Source organism: Vulpes lagopus, chromosome 8, assembly GCF_018345385.1.
Source record: "Vulpes lagopus strain Blue_001 chromosome 8, ASM1834538v1, whole genome shotgun sequence".
Lineage (NCBI taxonomy): Eukaryota > Metazoa > Chordata > Mammalia > Carnivora > Canidae > Vulpes > Vulpes lagopus.
In genome coordinates, this window is record NC_054831.1 from 92064619 (window position 1) to 92081963 (window position 17345).

General features: G+C 37.8%; 1 protein-coding gene across 2 annotated transcripts in view; it reads right to left on the bottom strand.

Moving 5' to 3' along the window:
• Positions 1-17345, bottom strand: part of DHX29 (DExH-box helicase 29) — a 50609-nt gene that overhangs the window by 1083 nt on the left and 32181 nt on the right. Inside the window, exons 15-26 of one of the 2 annotated variants that reach the window (XR_005989358.1) lie at positions 16331-16475; positions 16079-16196; positions 15402-15486; positions 13166-13254; positions 12081-12209; positions 11913-11988; positions 10958-11182; positions 5718-5854; positions 5194-5287; positions 2238-2540; positions 1174-1250; positions 78-174 (exon numbers count right to left, since the gene is read on the bottom strand). Coding sequence is in view for 1 of the 2 variants with exons in the window: in XM_041765630.1 (XP_041621564.1) it covers positions 78-174; positions 1174-1305; positions 2238-2540; positions 5194-5287; positions 5718-5854; positions 10958-11182; positions 11913-11988; positions 12081-12209; positions 13166-13254; positions 15402-15486; positions 16079-16196; positions 16331-16475 (1630 nt within the window). In the remaining variant the exon portion in view is untranslated. Of the gene's footprint in view, positions 1-77; positions 175-1173; positions 1306-2237; positions 2541-5193; positions 5288-5717; positions 5855-10957; positions 11183-11912; positions 11989-12080; positions 12210-13165; positions 13255-15401; positions 15487-16078; positions 16197-16330; positions 16476-17345 lie in introns of both variants that reach the window. The other variant, XM_041765630.1, reaches the window with a different exon arrangement.

The window sequence follows — 17345 nt, forward strand, 5'->3', positions numbered from 1 at the left end:
CTCCAATGTTTAAAAATAGGTGGTTTAAAAAAAAAAAAAAAGGTGGTTTTCTACTTACATTATAATCAAATACTTACTTTCAAGGGACATCTTAGGATTTTCAAGCTTTTTTCTTAAAACAGAATCAATGAGAACTCTAAGCTGCTTGAAAATTACAGCTATTTTCACAGGGGCCTGGTGAGAGGAGATGACAAATGGGTCAAAGTTAATTCCTGGGAGTGTGAATGTGTTTCAATAAATAAAGGTAAGCATGATACCTCATGATCTGCTTTAGCACATCTTGACTTTAATATAAAATGTTATTAGAAAAATAGAGGCAAATTACTTTCTGTAGCTTCTCTTACAATAACTCTGCAGGAGTAAAGACGGCAATTTTGGGGAAGGAATTAACAGCTTAATGACATGTAATTTACTAACCTTAAAAGTATACTCATAGGTAAGTTTGCAATTCAGTGACTTTTAGTATATTTATGCAGTTGTACAACCATGACCACAATCCAGTTAGATGATTTCTACCACCTTGTCCTCTTGGAGACAGCTGCATCTATTTTTAAAGTTGTATTTAAGTTTACTTCTCCAGTCTTAGACAAATCATGATAGCATACAGTAACAGAATGTATTAGATCTGTTTAAGCTGGTCAATGTTGATGGGGTCACAAAGAAATAAGCTTATTGCCCATAGCGATGATTGGTCTAATTTTTCCAGAGAAAAACTTGACCATACTCATTAAAAGCTATCACTCAGTCTATGTCTTCTTATAGGTGGCACAATTGGCAGAAGGAACTTAAGTTTGAGGATCAAATAGTTCTAGGTTTAAGTCTTGCTTGGCCAGTAACAATTTAAACTAAGAAAATTATTTAAACTACAGAAGTTAATAACAAGGTTATTAGGTTATTAAATTTGGGATAGTCCATGTATAATTAACTACTGAAGTACACAACACATAGCCAAGTTATTACTGATAATAAATGCAATCTGTAATAGCAATATAATTTGATTATCCTATTTAAACAGATTTAAAACAATATAAGTGAGATAAAATAAGGAAGTCTCCCTCTTTAAGTCACATTATAGGAAGAAATTATGCAAATGCCAATAAAATTTTAAAAATCTGCCTCAATAGTACTGCAAGTAGAAAATTTTAATGTTATGAGAGCAGTGGTAGCACGTACCTGAAAATAGATCCAGCCATCAACAGAAAGAAGACGTTCCCGGTGTTGAACTTCGATATCACCACCAAAAAGCAAAACTGGAAAAGGGGTTATTAGGGTAGTTTCCCTCAGATAAACTCGGGTATACCTTACCTGCATAGGAATAAAGAGGGGAAAAAAAAAAACCACAAAAACTTCACAGCCTAAAAATCTAAGAAATTCATTTATGTTCCATGTAAGCATTTTTTATAATTTACTCCTACAAGTTTTGTAAAGCTGCCTTTATATTCTCATATGTGCATAGTCTGCCAACTTTATAATCATCACATTTGCCATCTGTACAATTACACTATTAAAAGCCACTTTAAAACATTAATTGCAAGGGTGAATTATATACCTTGAACATAAATGAAACTATGAATAAGCAATTTTATAATGCCAATGCTGTAAATTAGCTGCAAAATAAAACTGTTTCATAGAGTCTGGTTTCTAGACCAATATTCAGCTATGGCCCCTAGTCAGTAATTCGTCATGTTTTACATTTAAGTTCTATTATAGGCTAATGGTTTTATGAGCCAGTGCTTGAAATTATGGATCCTTGTTATTTTATAGCAAGCTATAAAAGATTTTTTTTAAAATGGTAATCTCTAAATAATTGCTTTTAAATTATCTTGGGTTACATTGTGACTCAAACTGTTGCCAGATCATATAAAGTTCTAATTCTGTATCCCCCTTATTTGGAATGCACATATAACATGTCTTTGTTCTCTGTTAAGGTAGTACCTTTTGGTGAAATCTCTGGGAACTGATACATTACTAAAGAATATCTATTTGCTATAACTGTCTTTATCTCAAGTAGGAAAGATGATGGTCAGAGTGGAAACCTTAATATTTTTCTTTCCTTAAGCGAAAGAAATAAGGACTTTTTTTTTAATGAGAAACTATACACATAAGATTTCAAATATATACAGAAATAAATAGCTCAATTTGCGAACCAGATATAATACTTGTGGGACACCCTAACTTGTTACAACTGACTTCTAGAAAAATGCCCTGAATAGTGGAATTAAGAATGAGCACTTTACCTTCTCCTGGTATAAGAGCCATCCGTAAGTTTGCAAATCTCGATTTACTGAGGATGGATGTACTTGTGCTTTGCCTTGGGCTGTCTCCACAATGCAAGCCAACTTTTCTGTAACATCAACTGACTTTGTATAGATTATCTTCCCCACGTTGTCATATAGTCCAGCGGCCAGAACAGCTTTAAGAAGGGCAACTTCTTGGAAGGAAAGGGTCTGTGAGGCTCTGTTTTCTTCCCAGTCATTAGATGTTGTGGATGATGAAAATCCTGCTGCCTTAACCAACTTCATTAACTCCTGTTTTACATCCTGGATTGGTTTATGTCAAGAAGAGACAAGATCATTACTGATTAAAATAGAAACACGACAAATAACCCTCTAAAATATTATACTGCTGTTTCCTATCAAAATTGATAGGATGCCAAATTATTATTTAGTTAACTACAGCTCAAATAAAACAAGGGAGGAAAAAAAGATCCTGGTAAATCAAGGACTGAAGAGTTACCTATTTCCATATCCCAAGACTTTCGATGTCATAAAACATCTCAAAAATGTGAGAGGAATAAAAGTGTGCCTGAACATATCATATCTGCACTTAATCTAGTTACTTTAGTAGTAGGTCTTCTCTCCACTCAATGAAGACAGTCATACAGAGGGCTAACACTGAGGAAGAACTGGAGAGGAATCTTGACCCTGGACTGCAAATACCTTGTTCACTTTGTTCACCTCTGGGAATCTCACCTACACCTTCATTTAATCTAAAATAGTTGCCCATGGGACGCCTGGTTGGCCTAGCAGTTTAGCGCCACCTTCGGCCCAGGGCGTAATCCTGGATTGAGTCCCACATTGGGGTCTCTGCATGGAGCCTGCTTCTCCTTCTCCCTCTGCCTGTGTCTCTGCCTCTCTCTCTCTCTGTCGCTCATGAATAAATAAATAAAAATATATTTTTAATTATTTTTTAAATATTTTTAAAAAGATTTTATTTATTAGAGATAGAGAGGCAGAGATAGAGGCAGAGGGAGAAGCAGGCTCCATGCAGGGAGCCCGACGTGGGACTTGATCCCGGGTCTCCAGGATCCCGCCCTGGACCAAAGGTGGCGCTAAACCGCTGAGCCACCCGGGCTGCCCTAAATAAAAATCTTAAAAAAAAAAAAAATTGCCTAAAATCTTTAACTACCTTTAGGAACTAGGTACCAATCAGCTTAAGCCCTATAAGATTTCACCCCTATAGGGTGAGCATTTTTCAAAGTAAACAGGATGCAAGCAATTAAATGGGACATTTACATTTAGGATTTCCTTTAGGTTTCTGGTTTGGGGCTTAAGAGACTTTGATTCCAGGTGAGAAAAGGCCAAAGAGCCACAACACCACAGGGTAGGTGAAGAGATAGAAAACACTGCAGTCCAGGGGAGGTGAAGAAAAGGATCAAAGAAAGAAGGAGGCAACTTGGCAGTTGGAAGGAAGTGGAGTGGAGAAAAAGGAGTGTTGATTTAGCTCTTTACATCTTGAATCCCAGTGAGTTGGTCCAGAGGTAGCTGTTTATTCAATTTATCCCTTTATCTACTTGTAGAAGGACAATATTGGAGATGTCCCTGCTCTTTTCTCAGCCTTTCTTTCTTTCTTTTTTTTTTTTTTTTTAAAGATTTTATTTATTTATTCATGAGAATACACAGAGAGGAGACAGAGAGAGGCAGAGACATAGGCAGAGGGAGAAGCAGGCTCCATGCAGGGAGCCTGACGAGCGACTTGATCCTGGGTCTCCAGGATCACGTCCTGGGCTGAAGGTGGCGCTAAACCACTGAGCCACCCGGGCTGCACCTCAGCCTTTATTTTCAATCACACACACAAAAAAATGGTTTAAGTTATATGAGAATAAAATAACCTTTTAAAATATGGGCACGGAATAGAGGAATTATGTGAGATACATTATTTTCTGAATACTTTTATAGCATGTCTGTAGTAAAAACTGTTGCCTTTAGATGGTGTACTACACACCATTTCCTATGCACAGTGAACATTAATTATTTGCAGAGGAGTTCTGCTTTTTGCTATCACTTGTCTTTATATTTTAACTATATTTGTACTCTCTCTCTTCCAAGAAATAATTCTGGTCCTCAACAATAGTCAAAATCTGAGTGATGGGGCAGCCCAGGTGGCTCAGTGGTTTAGTGCCGCCTTCAGCTCAGGGTGTGATCCTGGAGACCCGGGATTGAGTCTCAGATCAGGCTCCCTGCATGGAGCCTGCTTCTCCCTCTGCCTGTGTCTCTGCCTCTCTCTCTCTTTCATGAATAAATAAATAAAATCTTAAAAAAAACTGAGTGATGGGCACAGCTGTTAGATTTTCTGTCGCAAAAGTCAGATTTATAAATCTGGTCACCATCAGCCACAGTACGGTACAATGCCCTGGATGCCTTTCCAGAACTATCATCCTACCTAAGTAGCTACCAACTAAGTAGCTGGCCTAATATTTAGGGAAATAAAAAATAATTTCACTAAAAGGAATCAAGGCTCTAAGGAAAAATGACTAGATTCCAAGCCTTGGAAGCATCTTATGATTATTATCTAAAACTGTTAAATGTTATTTTAAATCACTGTGTAATACAAGAAAATTATCTATTGGGAGAAACCACCAAACAAAAAATTACAATTTTTTTTGAAAGATTTTATTTATTTATTCATAGACACAGAGAGAGAGAGAGAGGCAGAGACACAGGCAGAGGAAGAAGCAGGCTCCATGCAGGGAGCCCGACGTGGGACTCGATCCTGGGTCTCCAGGATCACCCTCTGGACTGAAAGCGGCGCTATACCACTGAGCCACCCAGGCTGCCCCAAATTTTTTAATTCAGTAAATTAAATCTGTACTATGTGTCAAGCACTATTCTAGGCATTTCTTTTTCTAAAAAACCAAACAAACCCTATGAGTCAACCTTACGACTCTGAATTAGGAAACTGTTTTAAATTTACCTCTAGGGTTAACAGTGATGTTCTATTCAGAAAGTTCCTCCGGCAATATGCTATTTCAGACCGATAGCCTCCTTCTTGCCGTGCTTTCTTCCATCTAGGAAAATAAAATGACCAAAGTTCAACATGTTTTCAAACTCTCTCTCTCAGAGGTACTTACTAAAGTAAGCTTTAATTAGTTACTTAAGAGGGGGATCTTAAAAAAAAAAAAAAGGGGGAATCTTAATTGTTGTAGGAGCTACTAATTGAATTTAAGAATATGCACTGTGATACTGAGATTTTTCTTTCGTGTAGAATAGCAAATTATTAACTCCAAATATGAGATAATATAGGTACAATACAAAGTACATTTTTGAATTTTAGAAAGGATTATAAAAATACGAATCTTTGAAGTAATTATACCTTGACAGATAAAGTAATTAGGATGTAAATCTTACATATATCTTTTTAATGAAAATCAAAACCATTTTAAAAATAAATAACCTCAGGTCATTGACTTATTGACAACACCTAGATTATTTCTTTACCCTAGGTATGCGTTGTAGATCGTCAGGTGGTCTGAATCAGCCATAGCCAAAGCTGATTTTGCAAGATCTGCCTCATCTTTCCGACCAATTGGTGTAGTAAAAGGAGACTTCTCGGTCATCACTGCAGCTAGTGTTGCCTATCCATAAATAACCAAAACATTTATCATTAAAGAGGTATACATGGAAGGATGGTTTGTAAAAGAAAGCACATCATAAAACCATCCCACTTTCAAGTTGAATATTTGTTCTTTTCCAATACCTTTATTGTGTTCTGCATTTTAGTTACTTTGGGCTTCATTCTGTGTAATTTTAATATATCACTTTTAGACCATACTTATTTACTTTTTTTTAAAATTTGTATTTATTTATGATAGTCACAGAGAGAGAGAGAGAGAGAGAGAGAGAGAGAGAGAGAGGCAGAGACACAGGCAGAGGGAGAAGCAGGCTCCATGCACCGGGAGCCCGACGTGGGATTCGATCCTGGGTCTCCAGGATCGCGCCCTGAGGCAAAGCAGGCACCAAACCGCTGCGCCACCCAGGGATCCCTACTTTTTAAATTATGTTTCATTTTTATTATTTTTATTTTTATCTTTTATTTTTATTTTTCTTTTAATTTATGATAGTCACAGAGAGAGAGAGAAAGAGAGAGGCAGAGACACAGGCAGAGGGAGAAGCAGGCTCCCCACAAGGAGCCTAATGTGGGACTCAATCCTGGACACCGGGATCATGCCCTGAGATGAAGGCAGCTGTTCAACCGCTGAGCCATTCAGGCATCCCTTAATTTTATTTAAATTCAATTAATTAACATATAATGTATTATTGGTTTCAGAGGTGGAAGTCAGTGATTTATCAGTCTTATAGAATACCCAGTGCTTATTACATCACATGCCCTCCTTAATGTTCATTACCCAGATACTTCCTCCTCCCACACCCATCCCCTCCAGTGACCCTCAGTTTGTTTCCTATGATTAAGAGTCTCTTATGGTTTGTCCCCCTCTGATTTCATTTTATTTTTTCTTCACTCATGATCCTGTTTTGTTTCTTAAATTCCATACATGAGTGAGATCATATGATAATTGTTTCTCTAACTTATTTTGCTTAGCATAATATCCTCTAGTTCCATCCACGTCACTGCAAATGGCAAGATTTCATTTTTTGATGGCTGAGTAGTATTCCATTGTGTATAGATCACATCTTCTTTATCCATTTTTAAAAAACATTTATTTATTCATTCATTCATGACAGAGAGAGAGAGGCAGACACATAGGCAGAGCGAGAAGCAGGCTCCATGTAGGGAGCGCAAGGTGGAACTTGATCCCAGGTCTCCAGGATCATACCCTGGGCTGAAGGTGGCGCTAAACCACTGAGCCACCGGGGCTGCCCCTCTTTATTCATTCATCTGTCCATGGACATCTGGGCTCTTCCCAGATTTGTATTTTCCTGATACTGAGTAATGTTGAGCATTTTTTCATGTGTCTGTTGGCCATCTGTATGTCTTCTTTGGAGAAATGTCTCTTCATGTCTTCTGCCCATTTCTTGATTGGATTATTTGGGTGTTGAGTTTGATAAGTTCTTTTTTTTTTTTTAAGTTCTTTATAGATTTTGGATACTAGCCCTTTATGTCATTTGCAAATATCTTCTCCCATTCTGTTGGCTGTCCTTGGACTTTGTCAACTTGTTTCCTTTGCTGTGTAAAACGTTTTATCCTGATGAAGTCCTAATAGTTCCTGTTTTCCTTGTTTCCCTTGCCTTTGGAGATGTGTCTAGCAAGAAGTTGCTGCAGCCAAGGTCACAGAGGTTGCTCCCTATGTTCTCCTCTATGATTTTGATGGATTCCTGTATCACATTTAGGTCTTTCATCCATTTTGAGTCTATTTTTGTGTATGGTATGAGGAAATGGTCCAGTTTCATTCTTCTCCATGTGTCTGTCCCAATTTTCCCAACACCATTTGTTGAAGACACCATCTTTTTTCCACTGGATATTCTTTCCTGCTTTGTCGAAGATGAGTTGACCACAGAGTTGAGGGTCCATTTCTGGGTTCTCTATTCTGTTCCATTGATCTTTGTGTCTGTTTTTGTGCTAGTACCATACTGTCTTGATGATTATAGCTTTGTAACAGAGCTTGAAGTCTAGAATTGTGATGCTATCGGTTCTAGTTTTCTTTTTCAATATTCCTTTGGCTATTTGTGGTCTTTTCTGGTTCCATACAAATTTTAGGATTATTTGTTCCAACTTTGTGATGTAAGTTGATGGTATTTTGATAGGGATTGCATTGAATGTATAGATTCCTCTAGGTAGCATAGACATTTTAACATATTTGTTCTTCCAATCGACCAGCATGGAATGTTTTCCTATGTCTTTGTGTCTTCCTCAATTTCTTTCATAAGTGTTCTATAGTTTTCTGAGTACAGATCTTTTGCCTCTTTGGATAGGTTTATTCCTAGGTTATCTTATGGTTTTGGGTGCAACTGTAAATGGGACTGACTCCTTAGTTTCTCTTTCTTCTGTCTTAGTGTATAGAAATGCTGATTGTATTGTATATAGAAAAGTGTATAGATAGTGTATAGAAAAGACTGATTTCTGTGCATTGATTTTATATCCTGCCATGCTGCTAAACTCCTGTATAGTTCTAACAATTTTAAGGTAGAGTCTTTGGGTTTTCCATATAGAGTATCAGGTCATATGCAGAGTAAGAGGTTGACTTCTTGCCAATTTGGATGCTTTTTTATTTCTTTTGTCTGATTGCTGAGGCAAGGACTTCTAGTACTACATTGAACAGCAGTGGTGGTAGTGGACATCGCTGCCATGTTCCTGACGTTAGGGGAAAAGTTCTGTTTTCCCCATTGAGAATGATAATCACCGTGGGCTCTTTGTAGATGGCTTTTATGATTCTAAGGTATGTTCCCTCTATCCCTACACCACGAAGAGTTTTAATCAAAAAAAGATGCTGTACTTCTTTAAAAAAAAAAAAAAAGAGAGAGAGATGCCTCGGTGGCTCAGCGTTTGAGCGTCTGCCCTTGGCTCAGGGCGTGATCTGAGGGTCCTGGGATCAAGTCTCGCATCGGGCTCTCTGCATGGAACCTGCTTCTCCCTCTTCCTATGTCTCTGCCTTTGTCTCTCTCATGAATAAACAAATTCTTAAAAAAAAAAAAAGATGATGTACTTTGTCAAATCCTTTTTCTGCATTTAATGAGAGGATCATATGGCTCTTGTCCTTTCTTTTATTAATGTAGTGTACCACACTGATTTGTAGATGTTGAACCACCCTTGCAGCCCAGGAATAAATCCCACTTGGTCGTGGTGAATGATCCTCTTAATGTACTTGTTGGATCCTAACTGGCTAGTATTTTGGTGAGGATTTTGGCATCCATGTTTGTCCGGAATATTGGTCTATAATTCTCCTTTTTGGTGGGATCACGGTGATACTGGCGATACTGGCTTCATAGAATGAGTTTGGAAGTTTTCCTTCCACTTTTAGTTTTTGAAATAGCTTCAGAATAGGTATTAATTCTTTAAATGTTTGGTGGAATTCCCCTGGAAAGCCATCTGGCCCTGAACTCTTGTTTGTTGGGAGGTTTTTGAGGACTGCTTCAATATCCTTCCTGGTTTGGGGTCTGTTCAGATTTTCTATTTCTTTGTTTCAATTTTGGTAGTTTATATGTCTCTAGGAATGCATCCACTTCTTCCAGGTTGCCTAATTTGTTGGCATATAGTTGCTTATAATATGTTTTTATAATTGTATTTCTTCGGTGTTGGTTGTGATCTTTCCTCTTATTTGGACCCTTTCTCTTTTTTTTTTTGGTAAGTCTAGCCAAGGGGTTTATCAATCTTTGAGGAGGTCACATCAGAATCAAAGACAAAAACCTGAGTTTGTGTATAGGGATTTATAGTTTGTCACACAGTTAGAAGCAATCCCAGAACCACAGCTCATCTATCTTGACTTTTAACCTACTCAATTTCCATTGCCTGAAATGCTCTTTAAATAATTTAAAAATAATTTGGAGTGCCTCATGACCCATTTGTGGTTGTTAAAGTTTTTTATTTTTTTATTTTATTTTTTATTATTATTATTATTATTTTTTTATTATTTATTTATGATAGTCATATATATAGAGAGAGGCAGAGACAAGGCAGAGACAAAGGCAGAGGGAGAAGCAGGCTCCATGCACCGGGAGCCCGACGTGGGATTCGATCCCGGGTCTCCAGGATCGCGCCCTGGGCCAAAGGCAGGCGCCAAACCGCTGCGCCACCCAGGGATCCCATCCCGCATTTCTATTTTATCAAATTATTCAGAGTTAACTAATTTTGTGCCTCTTTCTGAATCTTGGGGCTCATATACCTGCATCATTTTAACTTTCCAGTATTACCAGTCTGTGGCCTTTTCTGGGACTACAAATCAGGCTGTTTAAAAATAGAATGAAGAGAGTGTAACATACTCTAATCTAGTCTGTTGCTCTAGTATTAGGAATACTCACTAAAATTGTGTTGAGTCCAAAAAATAACCTCTGTCCTGATAATTGATCTAAGGGATCCCTGGGTGGCGCAGCGGTTTGGCGCCTGCCTTTGGCCCAGGGCGCGATCCTGGAGACCCGGGATCGAATCCCACATCAGGCTCCCGGTGCATGGAGCCTGCTTCTCCCTCTGCCTGTGTCTCTGCCTCTCTCTCTCTGTGACTATCATAAGTAAATAAAAATAAAAAAAAAAAATTTAAAAAAAATAAAATAGAAATGCTAGTAATTGCTGGCTCAGAGAGAGAGACAATGTAGAAAAAGAGAAGAAAGAAAGAGTTTGATTCTTCATAGAAAAGTCTGTGGAGCTCAAAGCTTTCTAAGAATCATCTACTATAAAGGGGTGCCTGGGTGGCCAGTTGATTGAGCATTGGACACTTGATTTTAGCTCAGGGTCATAGGAAGGAACCCTGGTCAGGCTCTGTGCTGGAAGTGATGCCTGCTTAAGATTTTCTCTTTCTGTCCACATCCCCCTCCAGCTTGCTTCATCTCTCAAGGGGGAAAAAAAAATCTATGTATTCAATTAAATATTTCAAGTGGGATTTTTGACAGTAAAAGTCTAGACAAGCCAAACCCATTTATAAAATAGTACCTACGGTAGTATACTTAAAGAAATGAATAAATATTACCTTGTATATAACTATAAAAAGTTAAAAATTATTTCCAAACTTAGTAATTTCTCAGCCCAAATGATAGTTAAAGTGAAGAAGCAAGAGCAACATTCATCTTACCACTGGGTCAAGGCAGCCAAATATGGCACCAAAAATGAGCATCTTGCCAATCTTGACATTCACAGGCAAAGCTGCAAGGTGTTGGCCCAGTGGTGTCAGTGTGGGCTCATTTAATTCACATGCTCCAATTTTTCGGAGTAAATTCATTGCATTGCTGATTACTTGAAGCTGAGGAGGATCTAAGGCTTTGGAGAGGAAATCTTCAGGAGAACCAAGATTGCATTTCTGCACATTAAAAAAAGAGTGATAAATCAGTATGTTATTAGAAAGAATTGATCAAAGAGATGGTCAAATTGGAACTAAATTCTAAGCAAAGAAACATAAGTATCTGAGTAAGGCTATCTTATTTTTTCTTATAACTGGGAGCGTGTGAGAGACTGGTATGTGTGTTAAGGATTGGTGTGAGGACGAGATCTTCTAGTCCATATTTTTAGTTTCTTCATTCCTGATTTTTGCAAAGTCAAAATCTAAGAACTGAAGGATATTATAGATCTTTCAGACTAGGAAGCCCTTGGTCTAGGTCAGGGTTTCTCAATCTCAGCATTGTTCTTTTGGGCCAGATAATTCTTTAAGGGACTGTGCTGTGCCATATAGAATGTTTAGGGGTAGTCCCTGGCCTCTACCTATAAGTGCCCATGTAGCATGGCCTCCTCCTCCCCCCAGTTCTGGCAACCAAAAATGTCTGAAGACATGGCCAAGTGATCCCTAGTGAGCAACATTATTCCCAGTTGAGACCTACTGTTAGTCTATTAAGGGTGAGTGCCTGTGGTAGAATTTAAGCACAGTGGGTTACTTATAAAAACATGGGGGAGGGAGTATTTACTCAAGAGTAAATAAAATGATTGAAAATGTAGAACACAGAGTAAAAGAAGTTTAAGTCTTCTGCTTTTTTTTTTTTCTTTTTTAGAAAGGAGTAAAGAATGAGAAAACAGCATTTGAGTCCCTGTGGGATTACCATAATATGAAGACATAATTCCTCCAAAGGCACACGCAAGATTTCTGGGACAGAATAGTCCATAAAGCCTTCAAATCTGAAAAATAATATTAAATACTTCACCTATTATCAGAAATGCCACACTATAATGACTGATGTATCTTTTATTTCCAATGCAGGTGTCCATACCTTTCTCTTGTGTACATCCGGAAGCAGAAGCCATCTCGGACCCTCCCAGCTCTTCCCTGGCGCTGCAGAGCACTTGCTTTACTGACAAACGTCTCAACCAAAGAACTCATCTGACTGCTTTCATGGTACCTGAAGAAAGTTTTAGGAGAGAATGTTCAAAGGACTTAAATAAAAATCTGAAAAAAGCTGGAAATAGGTGATTGTTAAAATTACATTGAAGACAGGCTAAAAAAAATCTATCATAATTGTGGACCACTATTTTTCAAGTCATGTTTTGTATTTAAGTAATTTAGCACTTCACAAATTAAATCTCATACTATCAAAGTAAAAGCTTTAGATACCTCTACAAGGGAAAAACCTATTTAACTTAATTTACCCTTTCCCAAATTAATCTGACCATGGAAGGTGTTTTAATGAAATGCCTATCAATTATGCAACAAGAATTCTTTGAAAGAGTTTAATGCCTCTTAGTAGTCATATGCACTGCCAAATATTGCTAAAGTTTCCCAATACAGGGAGAGACTACCAAGGTGGTCCTGTCTGTTTTTGCAATACAAACATTAAAATACAAACATTACTATTTATAAAATAGTAATCTTTTTATTCAGATTCAGGTAAGATTACCTATAAAGTGCCAATTACTATACCAGATACTTTCAATTATGAAAAATATTCATTTTCTCCATTTACATATGAGGGGATTGATGATTATACTTACTGGTCTTATTATCACTTGCTCAACATTATAGATCAGAGATTTAAATCCAATTTTTATTCCAAAACCCATATACTTTGTTATAATCTCATAAATAATGTTTTTGTAAATATATTTTACAAATTTACAAAAAATTATGTTCTGAAAATTTTTTCAGAGCAGTTTTCTACAAGTGAGCGGTACACTGGCATTACTTATGGGAAAACTCATGACAGGAAACTTGACATTTACTCATGGTTATTCTGAAGTTTCTTAACAGTTTCTCTGAGACTTTTTATTTTGAATAGAATTAGAAGTTTTGGGATTTTCCCCCTATGATTCTATGATTTCTCCTAAGAATACAAGAACCTCAAACCCTTTTCAAACTTACTTATTTTCTTTTGTTCTTCCGGTATCAATTACAAATACAACATCTGGAATAGTGATACCTGTCTCTGCGATATTTGTTGCTAAAACAATCTGAAAATAAACAAAAGCCAAAAGATTTAGCTAACAACTTTCAACACCATCCCATCATTTAAACTTTAGTTTGAGCTGATGAATTTTAAAAAGTGAATTTCAAAATTATTTACAAAAATTCACCATCTATTTGCTATTACTGGGTAATTTTCACTTGTTATAGTTTTCATCACCTTAGCCTGCCAGTTATAGATTTTTACTTTTTTTTTTTTTTATAGATTTTATTTATCCATGAGAGACACACAGAGAGAGAGAGAGGGAGAGGCAGAGACACAGGCAGAGGGAGAAGCAGGCTCCATGCAGGGAGCCCAACATGGGACTCGATCCTGGGTCTCCAGGATCAGGCTCTGGGCCAAAGGTGGCGCTAAAACTCTGAGCCACCCGGGCTGCCCCAGATTTTTATTCTAACAAAAATACTGTTCTTCTAATTCTAGTCAGTCATCTTAAAAATGAACTAAGAAGCCTAGGAAATTGGGTCAGAGAACAGAGATAGTTCAGCACAACCATTCACAATTACTGGGAAAAAAATAGTACATCAGTAAGATAGATGTGCATTGGTGCCCTGGCTCTGCTACTTACTAGCTTTGTGACCTCAGCCAAGTCATTTTACTTCAGGTGACTTCAGATACTTCTATTGTAACTTAGGAGGTAGAAATAGATGATTTCTTAGATCCATTTCTAGTTCTAAATTCTTTTTTTTTTTTTTTAATTTTTTATTTATTTATGATAGTCACAGAGAGAGAGAGAGAGAGGCAGAGACACAGGCGGAGGGAGAAGCAGGCTCCATGCACCGGGAGCCCGATGTGGGATTCGATCCCGGGTCTCCAGGATCGCGCCCTGGGCCAAAGGCAGGCGCCAAACCGCTGCGCCACCCAGGGATCCCTAGTTCTAAAATTCTTAATGGTGGTGGCTGAATACTACAGTCTTTGCATTTTCTATTGAGTCCTTGGAAGTAAAATATTTAGGAAATTCTCCATCAAATGTTCACTTGTGTATTGCTCCATCTCAACTATGTATTTCAGTAGTGAATACTTGTTTTATTCATTTGACCAAAGGAAATAATAATCCGGGTTCTAAGACTTAGATGGGACCTAGTGTTCTTTCTACCTCAGTATTCTTTTTTTTTTTTAAGAGGTAGAACTCTTTTCTTTAAACTACATCTTAGGGGAAGCCCAAATGTTACAAATCAGAGCAGTGTCAGAACCCAGGCTCTACACTGTGCTCTTTTATCCCTTTCAAAACTCTTGAACTCTTCTTGAGAAACTCTCTGCCAAGCATCTCTTCACTCAGAATCTTGAACAGAGGAGACCATGAAAATACTGAGACTGTTTAATCAGGGATGAACAGCCTAGAGAACAACAAAGAATCCTCACAGGATTTACATAGCTCTTGAGCTCCAACATCTTCATGAAAAAGATGGGAAAAGTAGTGATTCTTCTTTTCACAAGCAAAATGCATGCCACATTTTTAAACTGTCATTCCCCTAAAAGCCTTATATCTTTTTTTTTTTTTAAAGATTTTATTTATTATTCATGAGAGACAGAGAGAGAGAGAGAGAGGGAGAGGGGGAGGGAGAGGGAGAGAGAGAGAGAGAGAGAGAGAGGCAGAGACACAGGCAGAGGGAGAAGCAGGCTCCATGCAGGGAGCCTGACGTGGGACTCGATCCCGGGTCTCCAGGATCATGCCCTGGGCTGAGTGCTAAACCGCTGAGCCACCTGGGCTACCCAAGCCTTATATCTTTAATAATGCATAATATAAATAATCAAATACTTAAATTTCACTATTAGTTTTGTTTCTGATTATGTTAATCTACAGAGCATCTAGAGTCTGCCATGCACTCTAAGGCACTTAATAACATTTTAATAACTGTCTTTGATGTTAAAGAGTTGTAACTTTTTTTTTTTTTTTTTAAGATTTTCTTTATTTATTCATGAGAGAGACAGAGAGAGAGGCAGAGACACAGGCAGAGGGAGAAGCAGGCTCTATGCAGGGAGCCTGATGTGGGACTCGATCCCGGGTCTCCAGGACCACGCCCTGGGCCGAGGGCAGGCGCTCAACCGCTGTGCCACATAGGCATCCCTAAAGCGTCGTAATGTTTTCACAAAATATTCTCAGATCACACATAAATTTGCTGCACTGAATTTTACCTTCCTGACTCCAGGAGGAGGAAGTGTGAATGCTGCAGCTTGATCTTGAGTTGAAAGAATAGAATGCAGAGCTATCACTTTATATCTGAAAGTTAAAATCATAGTTCTTAGCAAGAGTTTCTCTTTAGAAGACACTGCAAAGAATAACAAAATTTATTTGCAAATAGCAATTAAAAATTTTTTTTATTATGAAAAATTTTAAACACAAAAGCTCTGAAAACGATACAATGAAACCACATATACTCATCAAAGAAAAAAATACTTAAGATGAATTTATATGGAATATAGGGTTTAAAGAATTTTTAAAAATCTGCTTGGATATGATAACTGTGACAGTAGTAATGAACTGTATCAGGACAAATATACTAAACAGCCACTTCCATATGTCTGGATGATAAAATGCAACCTGTAAGGGTTTGGCGCTGTCCATTGGGTTGGGGAGGGGAGTCACCATCTTATTCTCAACCACAGGATTCCCTCTGCTTACTCATATTAAGAACACAGAACAAAAGCAGAATACCTAAAATTTTTAGTACATTAAATGCTAGAATAGAAATGTAAATAATTTACTTCACTTTGGATAAAGGTAAAAGACTGAAAATTCTGATCAAGAGTTTTAATAAATAAAATTTTTTGATTTTAAAACTACTTAGAATATAATGAAGATTTGTAGTTACCGTTCAGAAAAAAATCTTCTGTCAGTTGACAAGAGATCATATAACTGCTGAATATGTGCAAGTCCTGGTAAAAAGATCAACACTGCTCCTTCAATATTTCTGAACTGGGGACTTCTGTCTGGAATTTTTAAAGAGAAAACAAAATTCAACATAAGAAAAGTAAGGGATAGCATGTAACACGCTAATAAAACATCATCACTTAGCAGAAGTTTCATCAAAACAAATGGAGTCAAATTAGAAAAAGATATATACCTAAATATATAAGAAGTTCCAAAATGAGATCAAGGTTGATTTTATGAGGATTCATGTAGAGAATAGCATGCTGGGTGCGGTTGCTATACTTTTGGTAAAATGGATTTAAATCAGCACTTGATCCAGTATGAACTGGTATATATTCCTATAAGAAATACAATCAGAAAAAAGTGAACAAAAATATTAAGTATTTTTATAAACAAGGGAAAAAGGAGGTATTTGCAGTCCTTTAAAACTATTTCATTTCATTCAACCTTCTTAAGTATAGCAAAACTTTTAATCTTGTCACGCATATACTAAAGTAAAGAAGAGCTAAGAAGGGCACCCAGGTGGCTCAGTGGTTGAGCATCTGCCTTTGGCTCATAGGGTGATCCCAGAGTCCTGCCTCAAGTCCCTCCCCATGAAGAGCCTGCTTCTGCCTCTGCCTATGTCTCTGCCTCTCTGTTTCTCATGAATAAATAAATATTAAAAAAAAAATAAAAACAGAACACTGGGGATCCCTGGGTGGCGCAGCGGTTTGGCGCCTGCCTTTGGCCCAGGGCGCGATCCTGGAGACCCGGGATCGAATCCCACGTCGGGCTCCCGGTGCATGGAGCCTGCTTCTCCCTCTGCCTGTGTCTCTGCCTCTCTCTCTATCTCTCTGTGACTATCATAAATAAATAAAAAATTAAAAAAAAAAAAACAAAAAAACAGAACACTGTACACATCATTCTGTGGCAACTAAGGAGCAGGCCAGGAGAGGTCATAGGTTACTATGGAGGGGGATAGAGGGCACGGGGTGGCGGGGGGGAGAGGAGAATTTTATGTAGGTTCCACGCCTAGCACAGAGCCTGACTTCAGGCTCGATCTCATGACCTTGAAATCATGACCTGAGCCAAAACCAAGAGCCAGACACTGAACCAACTGAGCCACCCAGGTGTCCCCATAATAACTTCCTCCTTCCTTCCTTCCTTCCCCTCCCTCCCTCCCTCTCTCTCTCTTTTCTTTTTCTTTCTTTCTTTCTTTCTTTCTTTCT